Source organism: Lepidochelys kempii, chromosome 13 (assembly GCF_965140265.1).
Source record: "Lepidochelys kempii isolate rLepKem1 chromosome 13, rLepKem1.hap2, whole genome shotgun sequence".
Classification (NCBI taxonomy): Eukaryota; Metazoa; Chordata; order Testudines; family Cheloniidae; genus Lepidochelys; species Lepidochelys kempii.
The window spans coordinates 20096605-20124445 of NC_133268.1; the positions used below are offsets into that span (position 1 = coordinate 20096605).

Consider the following 27841-nt stretch of genomic DNA (forward strand, 5'->3'; position numbering starts at 1 on the left):
CTGGTTTCCCATTTGGTCCAATGGCGAGCTGCATTTTCTGTGTCTTGACCTATGTCATCAGATGTGTCAGAACTGTATCTCTTGTTGGAGAGTCATTAATCCTTTTTTGGAAATTCTGTTTAAGATGTTTTATCAATAATTTCTTTTGCCTTATAGTTGGTGGGAGTGAATGGAAAATCTTTTACATGAGACAACAGGCCAAATCCCAGCCTGGTGTGACTCTGCTGAAGTCAGTAGAGTTACACCAAGGATCAATGTGTGTCCCTGAGTGTTTTTAATTGCTTCTGTCTGTGTTTATTCCTGTTTGCTGCTGTCTGGCAGGGCAGAGATCAGTGATGAGTAAGGCTACGATTTAGTCACGGAGGTCACAGCAGTCATGGATTCCGTGACTTTACCGGGCCTCCATGACTTCTACGGCTTCAGGAGGCAGAGCTGGGACTGTGCGCCCCTGCCCTAAAACTGGGGCTGGCTGGAACCAGGACCCTGCAGCTCTAGCCCTGCGGCTTCTGCTGAGGGCTGCAGCTGGGTCGCACACCCCTGTCCCGCAGTTGTGACCAGCTCTGGAGCCGGGGCTGTGCCCCCGCCATGGCAGGGGGCTTGGTCTGTCAGTCCCCCACTATGGGATTCCATTCCTCCCCCGTACCTAGCCCTGCCCCCCTCGCCCCCCGATTATTTTTAGTAAAGTCACGGACAGGTCACGGGCAATAAAATATCACAGCCCGTGACCTGTCCATGACTTTTACTAAAAGTACCCGAGACAAAATCTTAGCCTTAGTGATGAGTTTTCAGGAGATACTAGAGAACTGATGTCTTCATTGCCCTGGCACCACATCCCAGCCCTGAGAAGTGCAGGCAACTGGGACAGGGACACTGCAGAACTGCAATGGGGTGTGTGTGTCCGGGTCAGGATTGCAGAGGATGGGTTGCGCTGCATGCTGGAGCCCAGGAATGGAATAGCAGGGGGGTACAGGTCAGAAGTGAGGGGCATCAGCAGAGCTTGGGGCAGGGAGTCCGGGGCTGGAATAGCATAATCAAGTTAGCATTTTCTCAAGTAATGTTGTGGCTGGTGAAAGGTGCAGTCTGGCAGAGCCTGAAACTCTGCTAAACGCACAGACAACCAGTGTCTGAACTTCCCCCCACCCCCATCATGTGCTCTCTTCCTTCTGCCAACGTGTCTCAACCTTCCTTAACCCACAAGGACTGTTTCTGGGATGGTTTACTCCCCCCTCTACATTTAGGGCTTAGCCTTATTGAGGGCTGGAACTGCCAGCAATTCCCCCCTCCCCAATTTCCTATCCATTAGTGAGCTGGTAAATCGGAGGCCACACATGGTAGTCATTGGTTTCTTGTTTTAATCTGGGGTCAGTCAGATCACCCATTGGATGTGCACACTGTGTTCTGGAGCTAGCTCCCAGCTCTGCTCTGCTAAGCTAAATGATAAACTCTGCTGTAAGGAATGGGGGTGCAGGAGTGTTAAGCGATGAGCACCTGTGCTTGTGAGCAGGGTTCAGGAGGGGGACAGTGATGGTGCAAGAACATGCTGGGCAACTTACATTCTAAAAGTTAGGGATCGGAATGAGCAAAACAAGGCCTTGGCTGCTTCTAAAAATGTGTCTCTGGAACCAAAAACGCATCCCGGCAGAGATCTGGGGATGGACGTTAGCCACTCTCTGTATGCAGGTGTGGAGCGAGAAGTGGAGCAAGACCATGCGAATGAGGCATTTCAGGGGGGTGGGTGCTGGAAGGGCCAAGGAGGTGTTTGAAAAGCCTTGGAGGGTAACAGAGTTAGAAAGGACTGGAGCACATCCAAGGAGGCAGCGGAGAGCAGTGGGGAGGGTCAGCGAGAGATGGCTGAATTTGGAACCAAAACTAAGTGTGGAGATTTCACAAGCCCTGCCCAGACACAGCAGACTATCCTGTCCAGCAGTTCAGGGCATTGGAGTTTTGTTTCACTATGTAACTAGCCTGCAGCAGACAGTCACTGCACACAGCCGAATGGCCAGTACTCGGCAATTTCGCCAGAGGTAGAAAGCTGTGAGAATGAAGGCAAAAAACCCTATAGGGATCATGAAGCATGTGTCTAGGTACAGGCCATGGTTTATCACTCTGCTTTAGGGCATCACGCATACAGCAATGACATTGCCTCTTCTTGCTACATCTGTCAAATCTCTTGCAAAGCTGCTCTCTCCGGGGCTTTCCTATCAGAGCACTGGCAACCTCTGCCAACAAACACACTCTCTACACATCTCTTGGGGCAGATTTGGTGTGAGCAGTGGGTTTGCTGGCTGTCTGGCCAATGCACACCATGCCAGTTGTACACAGGTATGCTATGTGGCTCAGTGCCAGGCTGGGGAACATGTGGGAAATGCTGGGAAATATGAAGTCATCTCACAGCCTTACTGAGATCTCTCCTAGGACTTCCCATGTAGTGTCAGAGAGCCCAGGGCAAACCCAGCCTTCTGCCTCTCTCCAGAACATTGCTCCTTGGGGGGATGATGCTCTGAATACAGCAAGTGTCATGACTGCATGTCACTAATGAAGGCAAATGCATGCGCTGAGATGAGGGTCCTTCCAAGGGCAACTGAGGATGATTCCAGCTTCAGCTATGCACTAGGAGTAAACATCCTATGTAACTCTCTCTCTCTATTTTCCTGGTACGCCCCTCACCATGGTATCTAGGCCCCATTAACTTTATCACCCTTATTTTTCCTCTTTATTCACTGAAAGGATATGACCAGCTTAGGCTTTTCCCAGGACTGAAGCTGTAAGGAGGATGGGACCCAGCGTTTATATCAGCTCTCACTGTATACCCGCAAGGCAAGCAGCCAGGTCTGAGATGGGCTTACTCATCACACTCCAGTGCTGCAGAGAAGACATTGTGAGGTCGTGCATTCCACCCCCCTCCTTTGGCAACTTTATCCATTGTGAACACTATTGCAATTTGGATTTCACTTCTTGTCTAGGGGAGGGCAGGGAAGGGGATTAGGGGCTGGCATTAACATTATGATGGACAGTGACAGAACGTTAGGCTGCAGGATGATTGCCCTTAGCTAACCAAGGACTTTGGGAACCATTCCTGGAGGCTAGTTGGATACATTGAGGTCTCCCTGTTTCTTCCGTTGGTTTCCTTTTCTAAGTGCATTATGTTTAATTCCAAATTTCCTGGCACCTGCTTATAGGTCCTTTTTGGGGCACTGACAGCATTGCCATTAATACAGTAAATATGGTTAATTCAAGAAGTGCCCAAATGGGTACAGCTGCTGCGTGCTGCCCCACTCAAGATGGGTATACTGCTTTGAGCCCTTGGCTCTGAATGGCCCTTGCTCGGCAGAGGATGAAGTCCAACATTGTGTGGAGTGCTAAGGGAGGCCAGATGAACGTCCGGATAGCTTGGGCACCACAGAGTCACTCTTGTTCTAGTTCTGGTAGCTTCATCATCCTGGCAGAAGAATGATACACTGCGTGAGCAGGTCTGCAGTCTCCGCTCCTGTTCACTTCCAGGGAGAGAGGCGGTGAGGGGAGAAGGGACAGTACCATACAAACCAGATCCTTGCTGCCATGCGTCTCCAGGACAGAAGGTGCCAGAGAGGAGCCGTACTCTCTAGCCTCAGTACGGTCAGTGAGCAGGAAGGGCGTCTCTGGTCAGGTCATGGAAATCCTCTCTGCCTTCTGCCTGGAAGGCTTCCCCCAGAGCCTCTGAGTCATGGCTCTGGCTGGGATAATTCTCAGAGTCCTCGGGCTCCTTCTTGTCGCTGTTCCGCACAGCAGCCTCGAGGGCCTTCTGCCTGCGGTAGAAGTGGGAGAACTTGTTGAAGATGATGGTGATGGGCAGAGCCACCACCAGGATCCCGCCCAGAATGCACCCCGAAGCTGCCAGCTTGCCGGCCACGGTCACAGGCACCACGTCGCCATAGCCCACAGTTGTCATGCTGACTGTCCCCCACCACCAGCAGGCAGGGATTGTGTCGAAACCAACATCCTCTTCCTTTTCAGCTGTGTAGGCCACTCCAGAGAACACGGAGACTCCCACCGCTAGGTAGAGCAGCAGGATGCCCACCTCTCTGTAGCTGTGCTGAAAGGCAAAGCAAAGGGAGAGTCAGCAGAGGCCCTGACGCTGTCTACGGGGCCAGAAAACAAGACCTAATGAGCATGAATACAAACCAGGCTTGCTTCCGACATCCCTCCCTCTCGTTCTCTAATATTCCGACTGGTTCTCCTGCCTCGTGTCTCATGTTCTTTCCCTGGAACTTTGCTCTTTGCCTTGGTGTCACACGGGAAGGCGGGAATCCATCCCACTGAATTAGAACTAGCAGTCTCTCTCCCTTCTCTCTGGTGTGTGGGCACCTTAAATATTCCAGTAGAGGATTTCAGGTTCCCACCATATGGGGAAAAGGCATTTCTTTGGGAATGTGGGAAGCCGAGCTGGAGACAGAATTCTGCACTTGTTGGGTGCGGGAGCTTCGTGCTATTCTAATTGTTTGCAATTGGCAGTCTTGAGCCAGCTGCTGGGTAGAGTGTTCACTTGCCGTCTATCCAAGAGCTGGCACCAGTTTGAGCTACATATGGGGGCAACTGAAGCTCCCTGAAATCCATGCCCTGCTGGGGCACCTCTCCAGGTCTGACTCGAGCTGCACTGCTGATTCCAATTCCTGCCTATTGCAGGATCAACCAGCAAAGCCCTGGCCATTTCCAGTGGTGTTACTGTGAGGGAGGAATGAACCAGGGAGGGACCAGTGACTCTCCTGCCTAGCGCTCATGGAATTTCTGCACTGAGCTACTGGAGTCCAAATGGCCCGAGTGTCCACTGATGCTTTAGACTAGACTCTGGTTTGTATGCAGCTGAGATGTGAACCTGTCTGGGATCTGTAGCATTTGTCAGGGACACAATTGATTTCCCAGTAGCGAATCAATATCTGTCATTCTCTTCCCTTTTACCACTTGTAAGCCTGCATTCATAATAGTAGGAAGGAAGCACCTCCATGGAGCCAGATGCTGGGCAATGAGCAAGGCCCTGCCAGCAGTTGTACAGCTCAAGAGAAGGGCATGAGCCAGGCAAGGCTAGTGTGGTTTTCTCTCATTGTTTGTCACTGCCATTTCATGGGAGGCTTGTCTGGGAGCCTCCTGATGATTCTTTGTACCCCCTCCATACCACCAGACCCCATGAGGGATGGATCCATCCTTCTGGCAGAAGAAGATTAGCGACAGTGTGTCACCATTGCTAAGTTAGTTTCCTGGGGAGCTGGGGAGCAATGCAGGGTGCTCCCTGTCCTCGGGAGCAGAGCATTCTGCCTTCACAGAACTCCCAAGCTAGGAGGGAGGGGAGTTGTGTCTGAGTTTAGAACTGATGCAAGCCCCCTGCATTAGATTAATGGGGTCTCTGTGACTTTGGTGCTTTCTAGAGCCCCACAAACATCTGCTCACTGCTTCTGTTCCAAAGGTCCAACACTGCAACCTGCAGCGTGAGCAGGAACTGCAGATGGACGGGGCAGCTGTGATGGGCTTGGAAAGAGGATGGAGGGTGAAAGAGGCGCAGGTGCAACTGCGGGGGTGAAGGCAGGCGGGGCACAGGCAGAGATCAGAATAGCCCCAGAGACTCTCTTCCACGACCAGCAGCTCAGTCCTGCCCCCTGACCCACTCAGTCCAGCCGTACGGTCCACCCCATGCCACTGCCAAGCCTATCGGTGCTTCCAGACTCCTCTGCCCCCTGAGGCTTAGAGGTGGGACGTAGGCTGCAAATGAAGGCCACAGGAGGTTTAAATACTGTAGGCTTCACTTTTTTAGCACAGATAACACTGACGGGCATTTTCAAACCTGGGGGTCTAAAATTAGGCTCCCAAATGCAGCTTTAGGCCTTCAATGTACATGGCTGGATTTTTAGAGGTGATGGGTATCCACCACTCCCCTGGACTTGGCGCTCCACTGGAGTTTAAAGTGAGGGATGGCTGGAAGCTGATAACTTACAGTCAAACCCAGGTCCACTGCTGCCTCTGCTGTGGGAAGCACAAGGGGTGGTCAAGGTTCAAGGCTGGAGCCCTGTTAATTCCGCGGGCTGAGGGTTTGGTTTCATCAGCACGGTTTGGCAGTGCTCCTGGCACTGCTGCCACATGCGGGCAAAGAAGAGCCGAGGACAAGGACTCTTCTGCTCGGCAACTGCCACGTGCACGTCTCAAGAAAGGCTGCTGTGGGCGGGGCGCCTGGCACACGCACCAACCACTCTGAGCTGCTGTCATGCCAACAGGCCAGGTCCGTAGTGTGTCAATCCGCCAATGTCACCGCTGCATGTCGTGCTGTCACATGTCAGGTGGGAAACAGCGGGCGCAATTCATCAGAGGGGAGGAATACAGAGTCACGTGGGCTGAACGAGAGCTATCGGGCAGCCTGCTATTTATAGGCAGCGACTAAGTGACAAATCGGGAGGGACAGTAGCACAGCGACAGCACATGGAAGTCAAAACACAGAACAGTGCAGACAGCTCAGAGATACAGATCTCATCCTACACAACATGGAGACAGAGGGTAGTGAGGGGAGGCTGCTACAGGAGGAACTAATCAAGGCACAAGAATCCAGAGGTCAATGCAGCAGAGAAAGGGTTACAGGAAATAAACTCTCTGGATATGTATGTAATTTACACCTGGAGCTAATGGGACGCAGCCTCCTGAATCAATACTGTACTCTAACCTTTTTATAGCAATCATTACATTACTTTCAGCTTCTACTCCTCGGCCTTTGGGGAGGAGAGGAAAAATATTCTTCCCAGAAAAGCTTCTAAATAGAGAGGCTTCCCACCCCTTCCCCCATCACCCCTGCTAATATGGTCTCCTCTAATTACACTTGGACACATTCTCCTTTTATCTTGGCAGGACTCTGGATATCTTCTAATGGGAAGTTTCTCCCCCACTGAAATAATTTTCTTGTGTTGTTGGCAGGAGAGGAAGCCTTGTGTTCTTGGGAAGGAATAGGAGTGAGGGGGACTGCACCTAGCAAGGGAAGGGCTGTTTACTTTAGAAAGCCCCCATCCTACTGGGTGTTGGAGAAATGGCTAATGAGAGCTGTACTGACTGAATTGATGAACCCACTTTGCTCCTCTAACTGAGGCTGATAACATCTTCAAACCTTTTGAATAAGCTCAGGCTTTTGGTGGAGATTTATTTCTATTCACCTGGCAATGTTTGCTGTATGATCCCAAGGGGAGCTGACAGGCAGAGTGACAGCTTCTTCCTTTTAACAACCTCCTTCCTTAAACATGGGCAGGCTGCTTTTGACAGAAGCATGTCATCTAGTGTCACTTACCAGCCCCCAGGGATAGTTACCTTGCACTGATCTGGAGTCCTTTCCTGAGTCTTGGTAGATCAAGGCAGGACAGGAAAAAGATGGAAATCTTTAAAGATGGGATGTTTTCTACTGGGCTTGTTTACACAAGGTAGTCACATTGGTATCACTTAAGGTATGAATTTAAACTGATAATTAAACCTGTACCAAAGGCCATGTGGGACATTCATTTCAGTGTAAGAGTGGTTTAGTTTGGTTTAGCTTAAGTCGATTGGAAATAGGTTTCACTGAACAGAAATAAAGCATTTTCCTAACCAGGAGAACTCTATGGCCAGCAGAGTTAAGGACAATGAGTTTTTTCCAAGTATATTAGGAACAAAAAGAATCCTAACAATGGTACTGATCCAATACGAGATGGAAACGATAGAATTATCACTAATAATGCAGAAAAGGCAGAAGTGTTCACTAAATATTTCTCTGGGGGGCGGGGAACCAAATGATGTTGTCATATCATATGATAACTCTTTCCATTCCACTCAGTAGCTGCTGTTTTAACATCCTCCTAAAGTTAATCCTTTGTAAATCAGCAGACCCAGATAATTTACATCTCACAGTTTTAAATAAGATGGCTGAGGAGTTCACTGGACCATTAATGTTGATTTTCAATAAGTCTTGGAATACTGGGGAAGTTCCAGAAATCTGGAAGAAAGCTAATGGTGTGCCAATATTTTTAAAAAGGTAAACAGGATAATCTGGGTAACTTTACCTCTGTATTTGGCTCTGTGAATATTGTGTCCAGTTCTAATGTCCACAATTCAAACAGGAAGTTGAAAAATTGGAGAGGGTTCAGAGAAGAGTCATGAGAATGATTAAAGGATTAGAAAATTTGCTTTATAGTGATAAACGCAAGGAGCTCAATCTATTTAGTTTAACAAAGAGACGGTCAAGGGGTGACTTGATTACAATCTATAAGTGCCTACATGGGAACAAATATTTGATAATGGGCTCTTCAGTCTAGCAAAGGTATAACATGATCCAATGGCTGGAAGTTGAAGATAGGCAAATTCAGCTTGGAAATAAGGTGCAAATTATTAACAATGTGGTAATTAAACACTGGAAACCTTGCTTTCTCTGCTGGCTTTCTCTCTCACGCCTATCAATCCCTGAACCCCTGCATGTGCAACCAGTCCTAGGGTAATCCCTCAGACCACATGGCTTACGCTTGGTCTACAGTTAAAAGTTAGCTTGACATAGCTACGATGCTCACGGGTGTGAAAAATTCACAACAGAGAGCTGTTGCTATGGTGACCTAACTCCTCATATAGACACAGCTAGGTCGATGGAAGAATTCTTCCGTCTTCCTAGCTACTGCTGCTTGCAGAGGTGGATTACCTACAGCAATGGGAAAACCCCTTTGTCGCTTCAGGAAGTGTCTACTATGCTATGGCGCTACAGTACCATACATGTGCTGCTGCAGCACCTGTAATGTAGACATGGCCTTAGCCCTATTCAAGCTTTGCAGCGTGTCCCAGTGCTTTGGACAGTAGCCTCCTATTGTTTCAGTTATCACAACATAAAGAAGTATTTAATTGCTCCTTCCATTTTGCCTGAATGAAGGATGCTTAGGCTTTAACCAGGTCTGTAATAGTTTATAGATCAGAGACCTGCTGAATGGCATCTATGAACACCTTTCAGCAGAATGATATTAAACAAAATGAGATTAATCTCCATTTGCTTTTCTTCTCTTCCTGCTCCCCCTGCATCACACTTGCTCCCCTGACGCAAACACAGTCCCCAATTTTCCAAGCCCCTCTCAGGCTGGGAGTCACTCCCCCTCAGTCTTATTCAGTATTGCTCTTTCCTATGTTAGTGTCAGTGAAAGGTGCTGAGCTGACAGCCCCGGAGTCGGTTTATCCATAGAGCAGCACGCACAGCCACAGCACAGCACCATCCACCCCCAGCTACTCAGACTCCACACAGGCAGCTCAACGTTGGCTAGCGATCAATGGTCTCAAAAGACCTGGCATTATCAGTATGGAAAACTGTCTCCCATCCATCACTCAAATGAGACCATCCATCACACGGACGAACGTCATCTCCAAGCTGTTCCGGGGCCTGAAACCAGCCAGAAAGAAGTCCGAGAATCCTAGTCTGTCCAGATGTCCCTGGAAGTAAGCAAAACTGCCACTTGACTTCATAGATGCTGGAACTAGGGGTGGCTTGAAGTGGTTTCCATTATAGACAGGGTTTACAGTTTGGTTCAATGGCTCTTGGCACCCCCACGCCACAAATTGTTCCTGCACCCCTGCTTGACTCTCTTTGATGCCTTAAGCACAAGAACAGAATCTCTCCTAATGGGAGGCTCTCACAGGATGCTCCTTGTCCTGCGAAGTTGACACCCCCCGCCCCCAGTAAAGCACTAGATAGTAGCTAAAACAGAAGAAATTCCCCTCCCCTCCCACTCATCATAAAATGGATTTATTTGGGGTTTGAACCCCGTTGGCAGTCGGGCATCAGTGTTAAAGACAGGAACGCTTCTTAAGCTGCTTTTAATTAAGCTTGCAGTTTGTGGGATGTGGTTCAGACCTGGGCCTGGGTTTGCACCAGGCTAGCGGGTCTGGCTCAAACTAGGCAGGGCACTGAAGTCCCAAGCTGTCGGGGCAGAAGTAGTCTCGGCCCATCAGTTGGCAGTTCCCAAGGGGGTTTCTGTGATCCAACCTGCACACTGGCTCTGCCTTGCTCAGGTCTCCAAACCCAAGAAGAGGCGATGCCCGCTCTACTGTTGTCACTGAGTGTGTATCGAATACTGAACACAGAACTGGCAAGGACTGGATGGACCGCCACCAGTGAGACAACAGCCCCTACCCCCGTTTCTGCCTGCTGACACAGGAAAAGAAGCCTGACTTCTCCATGGGTTTCCATGCAGTGCTGAGGAATCCGTGCCACTTCACCACCCCAGATACTTAAAGGTGATGGCATCACTCGTGTGTGTGTCAGTATCACATGTGTGCACAACAGAACTGCTCATTCAAATGGATCCTTTTATGCTCTGACTTTTGAAATCAGAAAATCAATGATAAGGCAACAGTGCAGAAACACCAGCTGGGGACTGTGGAAGTGTGAGACTTCCCCCTGTCCATGCTCAGGAAGGCTTCTGATCTGTTAAAACCAGTGTTCATGCCCACAGGGTGTTGTGTTTCTCACTCAGAGCTAAAATACAGCATTGTAGGCAGGTATCAGCTGCCGCAGAATCCCAGGACCCTAATCTCACTCCTCAGAGGGTAAGCACAGGAGGAAATGGCTTTTACACAACTGAGTTTTAAAATGTGTTTCCTTCTGATCTGGAGCACAGAGAAGCAAGATACCAGAAAGCAAAGGGCCCCAACATGCATTATTGCAGGTGTCTATGTACAGCAACCGGACTTGCTTCTTAAGTTACAAAATACACCAGGCACCTCCTTAATGTAGCTGTCACCTTAACTCTGTGCAGCTTTTTTGGAAACACCTTGCAACTGCAGTTGCCCCCCACTGAATTAGAGTAAATGACCAATGCTCCTGTTGTGCAGTAACAACTGACCAACTCCATCTACAGCATGATCATGCTCTCCAATAACCAGGTCATGCACCTCACTGCACCCCAGGGCCTGCACAGTACAAACATGCAGCATCTGATCTTACAAGGGGCTCATGATGTGCATCCATGCCCTGGGAACAGGACTGAGTCCTGAGGGTATAAATAAAGGGAAGAAAGCAGCAACCATCATGCTAACCTATGGTGCTGTACACATGATAGAACCTATATCCAGCATCTGAAAGGGGGCTGAAGAAAGAGGAGGCTCTGGTGTTAAATATCAAGTGCTGTGCTGGGAATTACACAGCTGCCTCTGCTGGGCCTTACTGTTAACAGGTCTTTGTGCATGGCAGTAGAGAATAACTCTTTTCAGCAACCTTGAAAACATGCACTGGTCATGTAAGACTCAAGAGCTCACTGCTAATGCTTGAGCAATTTATGAACATGATTATATGACAGGGCTACCTGTGATAGAAGAGGGCTGCACTTAATGATTAAGCAGTTCCGTTCCAGTCCTATGTGTTACCGGGATAGCCCCAGCAGCTTAGACATGGGGAAAAACTAAAACAGTAACTTCCCAGTGTAGCTGACCAAGTCAATCTCTGTACCATCTGTAAGGATAGCATTCAGCAGCTGTTGTTTGCCTGAACACTTAGATTAGCAAGAGAGCACCAGTGTGTGATTGAAGGAGGATGGATCAACGATGATGGGTAGGGCCCTATCAAATTCACAGTCCACTTTGATCAATTTCATGGTCATAGGATTTTAAAAATCAAATTTCATGATTTCAGCTATTTAAATTTGAAATTTCAGTGTTGTAATAGTAGGGGTCCTGACCCAAAAAGAAGTTGTGGTGGGGTCACAAGCTTATTATAGGTTTCAGAGTAGCAGCCATGTTAGTTTGTATCCGCAAAAAGAAAAGGAGGACTTGTGGCACCTTAGAGACCAACAAATTTATCTGAGCATGAGCTGTAGGCCATGTAAGCTCATGCTCAAATAAACTGGTTGGTCTCTAAGGTGCCACCAGTCCCCCTTTTCTTTTTAAGGTTATTATAGGTGGGTTTGCAGTACGGCTACCCTTATTTCTGGGCTGCTGCTGGCGGCAGCATTGCCTTCAGAGCTGAGCAGCTGGAGAGCGGCCGCTGCTGGCCAGGAGCTCTGAAGGCAGAGCCGCTATCAGCAGCACCACAGAAGGAAGGCTGGCATGGTATGGTATTGCCACCCTTACTTCTGCGCTGCTGTCTGCAAAGCAGGGCCCTCGGTCAGCAGCCGCCACTCCCCAGCCGCCCAGCTCTGAAGGCAGCAGCGCAGAAGTAAGGGTGGCATGGTCTGGTATGGTATTGCCACCCTTACTTCTGCACTGCTGCTGGTGGGGTGCTGCCTTCAGAGCTGGGCACCAGGCCGGCAGCCGCTTTGACTGCCCAGCTCTGATGTCAGCACAGAAGTAAGGGTGGCAATACTGTGACCGCCCCCTGGAACTCCCTTTTGGGTCAAGACTCCCAATTTGAGAAACGTTGGTCTCCCACAAGAAATCTGTATAGTATAGGGCAGCATTCCTCAAACTGGGGTCTGCGAGGGTACTCCAGGGGGTCCACGGGCCCTCCCCCTCAACTCCTCCCCCTGCACGCTTGGGAACAGCTGTTCCACAGAGCGCAGGAGGCCTTGGGAGGGAGGGGGAGGAACGGGTGGAATCATATCTGGGGCCACCGGCCCCACTGATCAACTCTTCCCCCTCTCTCCCAGTGATGGGGAACAGCTGTTCCCCAGCGTGCAGGAGGCGCTGGGAGGGATTAGGGGGAAAGGGTGCACTCAAGGGAGGTGGCATAAAGAGACAGGGTAGAGGAGAGGCAGGGTGGAGCGGGGGGGAAGAGGTGGGGTGGGGCAGGGGCCTTGGGAGAAGGGGTGGAGTGGGGCCAGGGCCTAGGGCTGAGTAGGGGGCTTGGAGGTCTGTGGCAAATTTTAAAATCAAAATGGGGGTCCTCGGGTTACTAAAGTTTGAGAACCGCTGCTATAGGGTAAAAGCACACAAAAGACCGGATTTCATGGTCTATGATGCATTTTTCATTACTCTGAATTTGGTAGGGCCCTAATGATGGGGGATAGGAGAGGCCAGGAGGGTGACCACAAGGGCAGATGGGTTAGTGATGGCAAGCACTGATCAGGATTTTTCGGTCAACATTTTTGAATTTTTTGGTTTTTTAAACAGAAGATGCCTTTTCCACAAAACTAAAATGTTCCATGGGATGTCTGGCCAAAAAAATGCAACTTTCCATTACAAAAATCAAAATGAAGAATTTTGTTGTGCATCAGGTTGACCTGAATCTATACACTTTGGTTGGTCAAACCAAACTGGAATGTTTGGTCAGTTCTACATTGATCTACATGTGCTTGGGCTACTGCAGTGCCTCATGGTCCCCATTCTCCTCAGTAGGCCAAGGTTTGACTACATCTCCCATGGTGCGCTGTCATCTCCTCTGGTTGGACTGCTGCAGGACATCATGAGTTATACCTAACCACAGTGTATCATGGGAGATGTAGTCTGGACAGGTAGCTGGGCCTATAGAGGACCATGGGGACAAGAGTTACCCAACCTACAACTCCCATGAGGTACCATGACAGCTCAGAGTGACACAGATTAATGTCAAATCAAGACAACACCAAAACATTTTGACATATCTGAATTTCAGAATTTTCCATTCCACAAAACATTTCAGGATTGAAAGTCAACAGATTGATTTGGGACAAAAACAAATGTTAAAATAATGGAATTTCCTATAGGATGGAAATGCCAAAGACTAAAGGAGGATTAATCCAAGATGGTTGATCCTTCATAGGACTGGATTTTCTTTACTTGGCAATTTGAGCCAATTATGGCTTCTGAAGTGGTTTGTCCATCTGCTGGGAATGTGTAAAAACAACTACAACTCAAAAGGCTCAGGTCAGAAAGGGAAGACATTCTGGAAGCAGAAAGGATAGTAAGTGAAGACCTCCAAAATCAAATGAAACTGGGGGAAAAAATCCTGACCCTATTAAAGTTGATGAGAGTTTTGTCATTGACTTCAACAGGGCCAAGATTTCACCTTGGGAGTTGTGCATGCAGGGCAGATGGCAACCACTCTGTCTTCTAGCCCTGAGAGAAGGAGCTAAGCCAGTCAGTATAGCAAGGACAATTCAGCAAAAAGGAAGCAATTTCATTTGGTTTTCTTACCTTCTATAAATTCACCCAACTGCTAAAAGGGACATGTTTTCAATGTGGGACAGTACAGAGATGTGTGTGCAGGTGGATAGCCAGATGACAAAACCCAGGGGCATGTTCTGAGTGCAGCAGTCCTAACTGCATCACAAATTATTTGTGTGTGTTCGTTTTATAGATAAGGTCATGGGCATAGTTTGGAGGAGTGGGGGGCATTGCCCCCCCCGAACTGCAAGCCTTGGGCAGGCACGGAATTTTCCTCCTCATGGGTGGCCTCATTGACCTGACTGGAGCTGCCCCCTCCCTAGTGTAGAAGTCAAACTCTGCCTATGGAGAAAGTGCTGCTCATAACACCACGTGTTCAAAATGTGAGGCTAAAACTTAGGGTGTTCTCTCTGCAGAGTTCACTCAGGTGATTGGCAACTGGGTCTGAGCGCCCAAGTTAGCCTGGGCCTGATGTGAGCAGCCACACTGCAAAGCCCTACCTGAGTTACTGCATCTGCACTGTAGCTGTACCACACCACCCGCATTATGTGTTGCTAGGACACTTGAGGACATATCCCATGATTCTTTGTGCTGTAGTAAGTGGAGCTGCTCTGATCCTTTCCCAGTGAATAGTGGGAGAACTTTTCTGTCCTTCTGGGCCCACAGAGGGAATTGTGGGAAGGCACTGGAGGATTATCAGCACTCACATGAGTCAGCCTACGTTCTCAGTGCAAAGTGGGTAGGTTACCAGCCTGAAAGTGGAACCTGGGCTGTAACCCAAACCCCCAGCCAGGCCAGCTTACCTTGGTTGAAAGCACTAAACTCAGGTGAGAGAGGGGTGTGTGTGGGTGTGGGTGGGTGGGAGGATGGTTATGGGCAACACCTGGGTAAGAGCCTGAGCTAGCTCTGCAGTGAAGACATACCCACAGAGATGGACAAAACCAGCATGAATCAGTGCAGACTGTGAAAAAGAAAAACCAGCCAACCTAGAGCTAAACATTAAGCGATTAAGAACTAGCTGAATTAAGAGGTATACTTACCTGATACTAGTCAGAGTGCCCAATGCCCCAGATGGGAGGGTTCCTGGTGCAGTTCAGTAGCTTTCTGATTGTAACTAGTGACTGTACTTAGCAGATTTTTTGTGTGTGTGCACGCGCAGTGATGTGGCACCTGCCAACTTGCTTTTCACCCGTTGGAGGAAGGAAATCAGAATGTGGATGTTCAGGTGTCCAGCAGCTGGTGTGTGTGTTTACACACGTTTTACTGGACTGTGCTATTTAGCCATTAAACAGTGTTTACAGATACAGATCTTCCCAAAGAACATAGAAGAGCAAGCGACTTGGGAAAAGAAAGTCCATGGTCCAGATGAGAGAATAAGGAGGCTGATTCCACAACAGGGTACAAACAAGGCTTTGCTTAGAGTGCGATCAGAAACCGCACAGCTCCTGACAAGAATTCCAAGGAGGAACAAGCTAATCTTCCTCTACCATCACCTGCAGCTGTGGATGCCAACGTGACATCCTGTGGGGAAAGCTAGGTCAGAGTGTGCAATGCAGCCTCTGACTTTCAGGGACTTACCAACTGGCTATAAAACATTTGCTCCAGGCCGGAGCATAGCAGCACCTTCAACAGCCCTAGCCTGGCAGCAATCAAGAGAAAAATTGTTTATACATTTTTAAAGAGTATCTGTTTAGCTACTGGGAGTTACTGGAGGGCAACAAAAGTAGGAGTTGAGTGATTCTGTAACTCAGACATTTCAGTTTTACAAACCGCGGCCAGGACTAGAACACAGGGGCTTGAGGAATCCGAGATTGTCATGTTCGGAAATTGGCAGCTGCCTGCGCACAGTCATTTGTTTTCAAAATGCATTGCTCCTTGGTAACTCCATAAGAACACAGCTGCTTCTAGTGAGTGACTGTGCAGGAGAGACGGTCGGTTTGGAAGAAATTACTATAATCACCCCAATACCAGCTGCTTTAGAAGACTCCCTACTATGCAACTACTGGAGCTAAACTAACTGGCTCTGATGAAATTGGAGCCCTAAAGCCAGAGAGGTTTGCCCATAACTGGCCTTCACGTGAGTCAGGGTAGTGCTTTTTCAAAAGAGCACACAAGATATTTTCTCTAATGCAATAAAGGAAAATCAAATCAAGCTCAGCTTCCATCTTAGGACATTAGGGTGATGATACAAATGAATAAACAAAAGGGACTGCAGTGTGAAGACTGGAAGTCACTCCTTGGCATATTCTATTGTGCCCATGTGGCTTAAGACTCTGGAATCACGGTCCCGCCCAGGCACAAGTGAGAATTAAGGGGAGGAAGGATGTTCTCCTGGATAGAGCACTGGACTGAGACTCGGGAGACTTGGATGCACTTCCTGGCTTAGCTGTAGGCTTCCTGTGTGACTTTTGTAAACCTAGCCCTAAGTGACTGGCCCAGGGTATTTAGGATTTAAAGATACAGATAGATGCCTACCTGGTATTTTAAAAAGCGCCTGAGTTAGGCACTACCACTGACTTTCAATGAGATACAGCACCTCCCCTGTATTGCATGATAGCTGCATCCAGTATCACAAATTGGCCTTCCAACCCTGAAAGGGGCTAATTAGAGCAGAGAGGTTCTCTGATGTTTGCTGCCACTGCTGCCTCGCTGGCAGCATCTTGTGGAAGTCAATTTCATGCAGGCAGCCTCTTCGCAGCATGGAATGCCAGGGCCAATTGTTCAGAAAGTCAATAAAAATAAAAGAGGCTGGCGGGACAGAATAAAGTACAATAGCTAGGAGCAGACAATGAGGTTGGGGTGAAGTGGGGCTGGGGCTGGCTTGTAGCAGATCCTCTTTCCCATGAGCCTTTGTCCCCTGGAGAGGCTTTGTCAGAACCAAGAGCTGGATCCAAAGACCACAGAAGGCAATGGGAAGGCTCATTACTTTAATGGGTTTTGGATCAGGCCCCAGGTGACTTGATGAACATCCAGAGTTTCTTTACAATAACGAACAGCAGAAATCTCACCACTCAGGTCTCTGTGGCACTAATGCTAATCAGTCCACTTGCCAAAGATGATACCAACTCCCTATTTCCCTCTTATGTCAATGGGCTTTCATTCCTCTGATGCTGTGTGCTCTTGCAGAAGGGAGGAAGTTAATGTTAACAATACTTTGTAATTTAAGTGTCCAGCAAAAAAAGACTTAAAATCTGACACAGCAGTTTGGTGTTTTCAGTGAGATTTCAATCTCTCCCAAATGTTACAGCTGGACTTGATGGGATCACAAGTAGATCAAGAGAGACTTGTTCAGCGAATCAGTGGCTCAGGCTGAATCAAAGCACAGGAAAATCCTAGTTCCCCAGGCTTTACCCCCTGCATAACATACAATGAGCCTGTCAGTCCCCGCTCTGTTGTGCTGTCATTCACACTTAGCTGCAATACTGAAAGAGTTCAGGGAGCCTTTCCCACATCTACAGCTTTATTGGAATTCTGCAACCAAGAAAGTAACAATTTTACATTATGTTTGTAGCCATCCTTTGCCAGATTCCTCAGCTAAATGCTCACTTTTGAGACAGGTTTTCAGAAAGAAATGGAATTGTTTTATCTACTTAAGTAAGAACAGCTATGACTTTAGAAACAGCAATCTTAAAAACCACTTGAAAACATGGGCCTTAAGACATGTGTTGTGTTTCAGGCCTTTAAACATGTTTGTTATTTTAAATCACACCACTTTTCAAGTGTGCTGGTCTGGGTAGTGGGCCTCTCGACCATACACTGCAGAACCACATATGGGGATCATAATATAGGTCCCTGGGACCCTAGCACTAACTATTTTTGTCTCTGTGCATGTCCAAGAATTAGTCTTCCCAGTTTCTCAGGTTTCGCAGCCATTCCACCACTGTCAATCCAGTCCTCCTGACCCCAGGCTGGTTTTGGTGTGTATGCTGTGCTGGAGTGACCACAATACTGAAAAATAAGAAATGAAAAGGGTTAAAAGCCACAGTGATACCCCATCTATCCCTAGGAATTCCAGGATTTATTATTTGTATTGCAGGGGTGGGTCTATGAGTCCAACTCATGGACCAGGTGCTGTATAAACATGCTAGGTGACAATTTCAGTTCAGTTTTGAATTCTAATACCTTCTTGGAAGGTATTGACTGTCTCCTTGGCTAGAGATAAAGGGCATACAATAGAAATTAACAGACACTTAAGAAAATAAGGGTATGTGGTACTGACAAGTTAATATGGGGTGCATGGGATGGTAATTTTGTATGACTAATAATGGTGACCAGACTTTTGAAAACAACTCTTTGCAGAGGGGCCCATCAAGAGGGAAGTCTGATAAATTTGCACTGGTGAACTATTCACATGGATGAGGATATAGGAGGATCATCCGTATGTGTTTTTCTGTGGGAGTGGAAGCAAATATGCATAGCCTCACACTTTGATAGCAAGGAATCTTTATGAATTTTTTTTTTTTTGGGACATAGCTGCCAAGGCCTGGAGAAAAATACAGGCTGAGATTAATTGGTATCTCCATTAGCTTTCTAAAGATGTATTTGCTGTCCGACAGCAGGTGGGGCGGGCAGTATAGTTATTCCCCTAACTCTCCTGGGATGTGGTAGTTTAGATGTATATCATTTTGCTGGCAAAAGGGGAGTAGGACTGTTTCTCTGAACAGTAACTAGAAAGACAATGAAGTGTGTCTGCAAGTAAAGAGAACAGCTGCATGGTATTTAGGTGCCTCTGTCTGGCATGTGGGCTGATGGAATTCAAAGGAGAGGTTTTGGCCACAGTGCCCAATATGGAATTTTTTACAGTAAGAGTCTCTACTGTTTAGATGATACATGATTGCTATTATTATGATTAATTGTTTGTATTGCAGCAATGCTTGGGAGCCTGAGGCAAGTGGGGAGCTGACCTTGAGGAATTACAGCAGGATTGAACTGACTGGGCTGGGCTGGGCCAGGCCTCAGCAGCTGCTATTTATGTGGTGGTGAATGGAGAATGGCAGGGGGAACTGGTATGGCCAAGAGGCAAGTGGAGACTGGGTTAGGGATGGAGATTTCAGCCTCGTGAGGGTCCTAATACGGACACTAATAGCAGGGTTTGTAATGACCTCTGAAAACTCTTCCTCAGCCCCCATCAGTTCATTGAACAGTAAAGAGTTAAATACCTTCTGTAGAGGGCCCCTAGTCTGCAGACTCCTCTTCCTGCCAGACTTGTTTAACTTCTGTCTCTTCTGCTGTGTCTGAATCCTGGTCCGCTCAAAGAGATCCTGCCAGTGTCTCAAGCATCTCCCTGTCTGGACCTGTGTCCCACTGGCCTGCTCAGGACAGGGTGCTAGCGTTCTCCAGCTCAGCCCTCAGAATTGCAGCCTGAGAGACTACAGACTGTGTAGAAGGGAAAGTGCCCAGAATTCAGTCCAGCTCTTTGTCAAAAAGCTACGTTTTCTGCCTTGATCTGGGCCTCTTGTTGTGTCCCAGGCCCTGTTATACTGGATGTACCTTCAGTCTTTTGGCCTTCTCTTGGCACCTGCTTGCCACTCCAAGCAAAGCCCACCTCAGCCAGTCACTCAGACCACTAGAGCATTGCAAGTGACTGAGCTGACCTGGCCCAGGATCTCCTCATCTCCCTAGAGGGAGGGACGCCAGTGCTTGAGCGTTGGCCTCAGGCGAGCTGGCAGCATGCTCCTAGGAAGGCCCCCCCTCAGCCATGCCGGAGACAGAAGTAGAATGAAGCTGAAGCAGCTGGGTTTTGGGAGTAGATCACACAGCTGAGCTCCACGTTGTGTGCCATATTATTAGAACATTAAGTGGCTTCCGGCTAGCTTGGCCCATCTGGCTCGTAGAACACACAGGCCAGATGAAGCCAGGAACTAGTCACACCACTGGCTCCATTACACCTGTGCTTTCTGACCACTCTGGTACTTTATTGGCAGAGACTGGCATAGTGGAGTATCACATGGCCATGAGCTTTCCTTGAAGCATGTCTACAAATCCAAGTGTGAATGCCTGTGTACCTTTGGGAGCAGTGTGTGTGTGGATGTAAAGTGCTACAGGCATTTTAAGGGGAGCACACAGTGCCTAGCATGCCAGATTTTTTTAGTATACTGCAAGATTTGAGACATTACCCTCAGGAACCTTCCAGCTTCCATGAGCTGGGACCCCAGTGGAAGTACTGTAGATACCTCTACCAGCTACACCTTATTGCAATACCAAACATATCTTTCACACCTAAACACCACAGCGATAGATAAGGACATAGAGTGGCGTTTACCTTCAAGGTGGCCCCTAGTGACCTCAGTCCAGTTGAATGCCGAGCCAGCTTCAGCACCCGGAATATCCTCATGAGCCGGAGCACCTGAACCACCTTGCCCAGGTTCCCCAGCTCTGACTCACTGCCCACTGTCACATCCACCAAGAGGGTGATGTAAAAAGGCAGCACTGAGACCATGTCAATCAAGTTCAGCGGGTGCGTGAAGAACTTCTTCAGGTTGGGTGCAAGGAGCAGGCGGGAGGACACTTCAAAGGTGAACCAGGCAATGCAGAAATACTCCAGGTTGTGCAGGACGGGGTCGTCTAGCAAGTGGTCATCCTCGTCCAGTACCTGGTACTCGGGTATGCTGTGGATGCACACGGTGGCGATGGAAACAAGCACCACGCTGATGGACACACAGCTGAAGAGTTTGCTGGGGATGGAGTAGCCCGGGTTCTCCACGGTGAGCCAGAGGCGCTTTCGCAGGTTGCCACAGCGCAGGGCGCTGTAGCGGAGCAGGTCGTGGTTGAAGTCCGAGATCTCGTCGGGGGATGTGTCCACGCTGCTGACCTCGCTCTCCTCGCCCCAGTCGTAGTGCCGGCTCTCCAGCTTACGCTCATGGTAGCGGCAGCTGCAGCAGGAGTCCAGGAAGAACTCGTTGATGCCCCAGTACTCTATCTCCTGGCAGAAGGAGAAGACGCACAGCTCCTCCATGACATGCAGCTTCCCGGTCTGGTAGAAGTGCAGCACGTATAGGAAGAAGCCTGGGTTTCTATCAAAGTAGAACTCCCTGGCGCTTACATCATAGTCATCACAGAGCTGCAGGATGGACTCCTCCGAGTCGCAGGACAGCAAACGCCCCAGCCGGGTGTTGGGGAATTTAGAAAGAGCACTGGAGCTGAGCCTTCTTCGCAGACCCCCAACGTTAATGTTGATGACATCATCCTCAAAATCAGGATCCCAGCAGTTTAAGGTCTTGTTGACCATGATCAGTGGAGCTGCTGCTGGTTTAGCCTGTAGATAATAGACAGTGCAGTTGAAGTAAAGAGGTACAGTCTCTATGTAGTGGTCTTAAAAAAAAGTGCAGTTCAGTTAAAAGTCATGGGCCAGATCCACTGCCACCCAGGATGTATTAATTTTCCCTGTGTTTTTAAAGATGATCTGCAAAGGACTTAAAATTGGGGGGGCGGGGGGGTTTGCATAATGTTACCCAGAAGGCCTGAAAAGATTTTCCCCCTTCTGGAGAGGTTCCTCCTCCCTCCCCTCCCCCACGTTTCTTTTTTACCTTCAAAATGTGAGCCTCCAGTTTTGTTGAGGGCTACTGAGACATAAGGGAGTTAACTGTGACCTCCAGCACCTTAACTGAAAGGATGGAGGTGATTCCCCTGTTCAAAGTGATAATTAGCAATTGATGTTGGATAGGGTTTATTCCTCTCCCCCCCCCCTCCCCCCCAAAGAAAAGAGTTTTAAACAGTATGACTAAAAACCCTCTTCCTCGTTGTAGATTAAAGTTTATACTGTCAGCTCTTGTAGCATCACCATTTCATCAATTCTCCAGTCAGAGAGCCTTATAGCCTTAAGAACTCTTTACTTTCTTATTAGAGCTGGTTGAAAAAAATGTCCTCGTCCATCAGAAAATAAAGTTTAATCAAAAATCAGAATGTTTCATGGGAATGTGCCTATTTCAATGAAATTTTTGGTGGAAAATTTGCCACTAACATCAGAAATTATGAAAGTGCAGATATTAAAGTCATCTAGACACACTTTCAGAGGGATGGCTACCTGGCTTCTGCTTGTGAACTCTCAAAACTGTGCACCTGCCCTTTGTTGGTACAAACACCTGCAGAATCTTTTAAAGATTCCAGAGGTATCCGAAACTGCACCCATAAAGCCCGCTAGGGCAAACAGAATTTGTGCACAAAATCTAACACTAGAATTCTTTCAAGCTCACATGCAAGGGTTTGCATTGCAAGATGCACACCACCTTATCTCAAAGTAGTCCTTTGGTGGGATGGGACAGGACAGGAGTGCTGGTCTCTTTGCCAACAGACATTAGATTGGTGCTCAGTTTCAGAGATTAAAATTTCTCCATGGACAGTTTCTCAGGGTTTTCCGTTGATGGTTTTGATCAGCCTGGTGTTAAAAAAGTCCCTTTGCTCCTCTGCCTCAGTCACATGGTGAATTTCTCAAAACACACAAGTTGCACAAAAACAAAACACACCACACACAGAGGCCATATACCCTGTGGAAGACAGGGCACTAATAGTGAACGCTGCTGTGTGGCACAGTGATTGGAGCTCTGATCAGAGAGAGATTCCCTTACAGCACTTCACAGTGACGATAGTAGAGGCTCAACTCCAGGGATATTGCTGATGCGGTATTTTTCCTGCTCTGAACTTCTTTTCAAAAGATCTCAATGTAATATTCCAAAGCTTGCTGGCTTCAAAGTGGAGCTACTGATTCTTTGAGGTTCCTGTAAGTGCTGCCAACCTGTGATTTCTCTCTGTGAAATGGATTGAATGAGATCAAGTAATATCCATTAATTATTAACCCTCTGAGTGTGGAGCCTGTTTTTCAACAGGGAAGGAGCAAAGAATTTGCAATTGGAAGTTTATACACAAGCTCTTCCTTGACATCTTCAGCCACATTGCTGAGCGTTATTCACCACCACGTTACACAACTGCATCCCCAGGACATGTGCTTTTTAGAACATTGAGAACTTGACATTTTTAGATTTCTAATGGGTTCATAGGTCACTGGGCAAAACACCAAGGCCGGGAGTGGCTGGACGTGGCTTCCACTGGTCTCTGAAATCCAGTGAGAATGTTTTGAGAGTCAGGGAGGGATTGCATATATTTCTCACTTCTAAAGCTATGTCTACACCCGTGGTTCTCAACTTTTCCAGACTACTGTACCCCTTTCAGGAGTCTGATTTGTCTTGTGTAACCCCAAGTTTCCCTCACTTAAAAACGACTTGTTACAAAATCAGACCTAAAAAATACAAAAAAAGTGTCCCAGCACACTTTTATTACTGAAAACTTGCTGACTTTCTCATTTTTACCATATAATTATAAAATAAAGCAATTGGAATATAAATATTGTACTTACATTTCAGTGTACAATGTATACAGATCAGTATAAACAAGTCATTGTATGAAATTTTAGTTGTGTACGTACTTTGCTACTGCTTTTTATATAGCCTGTTGTAAAACTAGGCAAATATCTAGATGAGCTGATTTACCCCCTGAAAGACCTCTGCGTAGCCCTGCTTGAGAACCACTGGTTTACGCGAAAGCTTAGGCTGGTATAATTTATGTCGCTCAGGGGTATGAATAAACCACCCCTCTAAGCAACATAAATTACACCGACATACACGTTTGTGAGCACAGTGCTATGCTGGCAGGAGAGCTTCAGCCATTCATGGAGGTGGTTTTATTACGCCGACGGAAGAGCTCTCTCCCATCAGCGAGATACATTGATACAGCTATGCCACTGCACGTATAGCCATGGCCTAAGCCTGGAGTTGAGCAGGGAGCCTGCAACTTTTGCTACAGAAGGATCCTTTTTGTCTTGGGTGGGTAACAGCGTGCCCGTTAACAGAGATGCAGGCACAAAAAAAGCTGAAAGGGACTTTGGAAGTTCCCCTTTCACAAGCCGTGTCTAATCATAGGAATAAAACCCAGAGGCAGGTTTGAAATGGAGGGTCTGGGAGAGAGACTAATGCCAGATTTGTGCTAAACAACAGCCTAGCAAAGGCATCCTTTAACTCTGTCTTTCTGAGCCACAGCTCCTTAAAGAAACACGCTCATCAATGCATAAAACAAACGCTCACATTTCACTGTGTCTGGAGGAAGCGATTGTCTGTGATAAGCCTCAGAGCTTAATTGCATCAGTGTCTTTCCTTTCAAGTCCTTTCAAAATCAACATTTAAAAAAAAATATGAACATGGGGAGGTGGTGGGGGTATGTTACTTTTAAGGGAGAAAATGGAATTTCCATGACCTATAATCTTCTCCATGGAACACTTCCTAGCAGTCCATCTGTGGCGAAGTGATGACTAATCCAGGTTCCTTCCAGAAGGATGCTTGTGAATTCAAGCTTCTGTGGGGAAGAGACATAGCCCGACATCATGCCGGAGCATCTGCATACACCCCATGAAGCAGCAGCTCAGAGGTCCTGAGCCAGAGGTCACTGAAAACAATGGAAACTTCAACTGACTTCAGTGGGCTTTGGATTAGGCCCTCGGGGGAACAGGCAACTTGTGCTTGCTCAGAGGTTTGCATCTGCAGTCAGGGATGGTGTCAAAAGCATTTGAATGCTGTGCTCCATCTTAGAATTCCTTTTACATGTGATAACTTCTTCTAGTAATATCTTCAGATAAGAGATGTGTGCATCACCCTTTAAAGCATCCGATAGGCTGGCCCTGGCTATTTCCCAGCTTGGGAAAAATGGGCCTGTGGAGGTCACAAGCCTTTTGTATTAGAGGGAAAATCCCCATTCTTGCATTGAAAATATTGGGGTAGGGGGAGTGTCATCAACAATCTGAGCTGGTCTCTTCTGATGTTAGTTTTCTAATGGGTGACATTAGTTCTGCCCACATTTAACTCCGCTGTCTAGAAATGCAACAGTAAATAATATTTTGATGGCTCTCCCTGGGGGGTTTCATTGTTTTTTTTTCTTGCACTTACATTAGTGACAATGTTCAGCTTAAAAAAAAAGCCCTGAGCCAAGACCTAAGCACTATCTCCAATATCAGGTAATAAGACATGGAGCTGTTTTACACTTAGAGAAATAAGCTTTTGTTTTCTCGTGGATTTTTGGAGAGCTTTTTTACAGCACAATGGACAATGAATACGAATGAGACTGTCTGGAATTATGTGTAAATTTGCAAAATTTCCCCATTAGTTTAAAGTACTCATTCAAAAATCTATACCTTAATGGAAAAATACATTGGGATAATGCTGGTTTCTTCTTGCTAAATTTACATAATGTATTTCAAGTGTTTTAAGGAGACAGTCATCAGAATTACACAAGTTTCATATAGATGGATGCTAAAAATGCATTGTGCTTTTAAATAAAAAACAATCTTGTGAAAACATTCTCTTTTTGAAGCAGGTGTCTGAGGCAGTAGATATATATCGCGCACATATATATATGAAGTGCATCCATACAACATGCTAAAACAGTTTCCTTGGACAACACACTTTTTTCAAATAAAACTTTCAAATAGAAGGTATATACATTTATTCTAAAATGGCCAAGACCTTTTTTCTCTGAAAATATTGGGAAAATTGAAATATGTATTATGCACTTGCTGAGAAGCTTAAAACTTGAATCGCAGCCCTGAAGTAAACACATATATGTATTTTTTTTGAAGTGTAAAGTGTGCTTGAGATTAACAGCTTTCAAAACTTTGCCCAACACATGGATACTTCCCATTTTGACTGAGATTAAAAGCAAATTTCCCCAGCAGAAGCAGTTAGCGAGGCTGGTATTTTTTAGTTTTAAGGCACACTTCCTTTCATTGTAGCTCACTTCTAAATCCTCACTCCTGCAAATTCTGTGAACATATTTTTGACAAACTGCTGCAGTCGAATCCTAGAAACGTTTACATGGTACATGAATTACGATGCACCAGGTATGAAAGTCACCTGTAAAGTGTCCCTTTGTGGGGGGAGGGCAGTAGTGCTGATTGCATTAAAACACATGGCCGCAATATCTAAGCTGTTTTTCTAGTGTGTGAAGACAAGGAAGCAGATCTGCAGGGGCTATCTGGGGGAAATGCACTTTGGGTCCAGCAGCACTCATGGAATTCTTAGCAATAATTTTATTACATGCAAAGTGCCTTTGCAGAGTCCTCCTGCCTCTTCCCCTGACTGATTTCTGTTTGTCAAAGGATGCCCAACAAGCCATTGGGAGCCTGGCCTGGAGAGCTGCAGTTTGCCTCTAATGGGCACTCCCTGTGATGGGAGAGGGGGACAGTCCCTGCTGCAACCTTTGCCCTCCTGGGCACCCTCTTTGTTCTTTGGAGGCCTGCTGCACTGAAATCAGTGGAAAGATTCCCATTGATTTTAATGGGCTTTGGGATCAGGCCCTGGGAGGTTCCCTGGACCCCAGTGGAGAAAGCAGTCTCCCGGGGCTGGTGCTATGGCTCAGCCAGGTGCCTCAAGGGGCCAGGGCAGAGGTGCTCAGACTGCTGCATTAGATGGGGATGAGCAGCTTGAGGTTTCCTGCAAAATCCCAGGGCCAAGGACTGGGGATGCGCATCCCTGCTCCCTTCCCAGTTCAGAGAGGCTTCCCCTCTCCCTGGGGTCCCATCCAGATGGCTGTGGCAGCAAATGTGCATCAACCTTACTGCAATGGGGAAGCACCAGACCCTGCTTGGGAATCCCCAGATTAACTGCAGGATTCCCCAGCCCAGAGCCATCCCCCCGCTACTCAGCCTCTGCTCCAGGTGGGAAGCAGCAATGCCAGAGATTGCCGGTGGGAGCCCCCTCCTCCTTCAGCCTGCGGCTCTGCATGGAAAGCATGTGAGTGACTCAAGGTCCACAGCCCCGGGCAGCCAGAAAGTCCTGGGCAAGAGGAGAGGGCAAAACAGGCTGCCACTAAAGCCCACCTGTGCCTGGGGAATAGGCTAGGGTGTCCTGGCACATGGGGTGCTGCCCAGGGGAGGGGAGGTAGAGATCCTGCACAGGATCGGTGTGTGTGTGGGGGGGGGAACAACCCCAGGGAGGAGAAACAGAGACCCTAGCACAGGGTGTGTGTGGGGTGCCACCCAGGGGAGGGGAGGCAGAGACCCTGCACAGGGTGCGTGTGTGTGGGGGGGTGCCACCCAGGGGAGGGGAGGCAGAGACCCTGCACAGGGGAGGGGTGAAGAGGGAGACCCTGGCACGGGGGGTGGGGATGCCCCTAAAGCCTCCCCGAGGCGCTGGGCACCGCGTGCCCCTCTCTTACCTGACAGCCCAGCAAGCCGCAGCGCTGCGTGTGCGCCTCCCGGACCAGCCCCTCAGCCCCTGCGCCCTCTCCGGGGAGCCCGGGCAGAGCCTGGCGCCTCCATGCTGGGACCCCGCCTCTGTCTGGCCGCCCCGCGCGGCCGGCAAGCGGAGCTGGGAGGTGGCCGGCCCTCGCTCCTGCTCTCCTAGCGCCCGGGCTGCGCGGTGCCGGCTCCGGGCTGGCTGCGGCCGCTCCTGCGAGGGGTGAGCGCGAGGCACCTGCCCAGCCTCCCCGGGAGCGGGCTGCCCGCGCCCATCCTCTGCCTTTTAAAGCCCAGCCCGTCCGCCCCAGGAGCCAGCGGACAGCTCAGTGCTAGGCACCGTCTGGAAGTTCCCCTTGTATCCACTGCAAGAAAAAAAACTCCTTAGGGATCAGGGGGCATTTGACGCACTCCGAGCTGCCATCTGCTCCTCTCGGCCGAGCGCGGATCTCCCCTTGTGAGCTCAGCAGCAAATCCCCGAGAGGAACCCAGGCTGCTCGGGAGCCGGTGCCCAGGCCCCCTGCTGCATTACAGTTGTGCTGTGCCCGGGCGGCAGCCTGGACCCCCCGGGGGGAGGGGGGCAATTAATTCGGACAGGTGGTGTCCGAA

General features: G+C 48.3%; 1 protein-coding gene across 2 annotated transcripts; it reads right to left on the minus strand.

The window, feature by feature from the left end:
• Positions 1-1155: 1155 nt before the first annotated feature.
• Positions 1156-27573, minus strand: KCNS1 (potassium voltage-gated channel modifier subfamily S member 1). Of its 2 annotated transcripts, XM_073309659.1 has the most exons (4): positions 27214-27573; positions 20282-21274; positions 17831-17967; positions 3959-4072 (listed from the first exon to the last, which is right to left on the minus strand). In XM_073309659.1, exons 2-4 carry the CDS (start codon positions 21245-21247, stop codon positions 4033-4035), a joined length of 1143 nt encoding a protein of 380 aa, XP_073165760.1. In that variant the 5' UTR covers positions 21248-21274; positions 27214-27573; the 3' UTR covers positions 3959-4032. The 2 variants fall into 2 exon arrangements, with proteins under 2 accessions (XP_073165759.1, XP_073165760.1); XM_073309658.1 differs by lacking the exon at positions 17831-17967 and having other exon boundaries at positions 1156-4072.
• Positions 27574-27841: the final 268 nt, after the last annotated feature.

Excerpts from the sequence above, each read along its gene's own strand:
- KCNS1 (XM_073309658.1), bottom strand. The coding sequence starts at position 21,247 with ATGGTCAACAAGACCTTAAACTGCTGGGATCCTGATTTTGAGGATGAT. Across the intron at positions 4,073-20,281 it reads CACTAGGGGCCACCTTGAAG|CACAGCTACAGAGAGGTGGG; the intron begins GTAAACGCCACT and ends TTTGCCTTTCAG.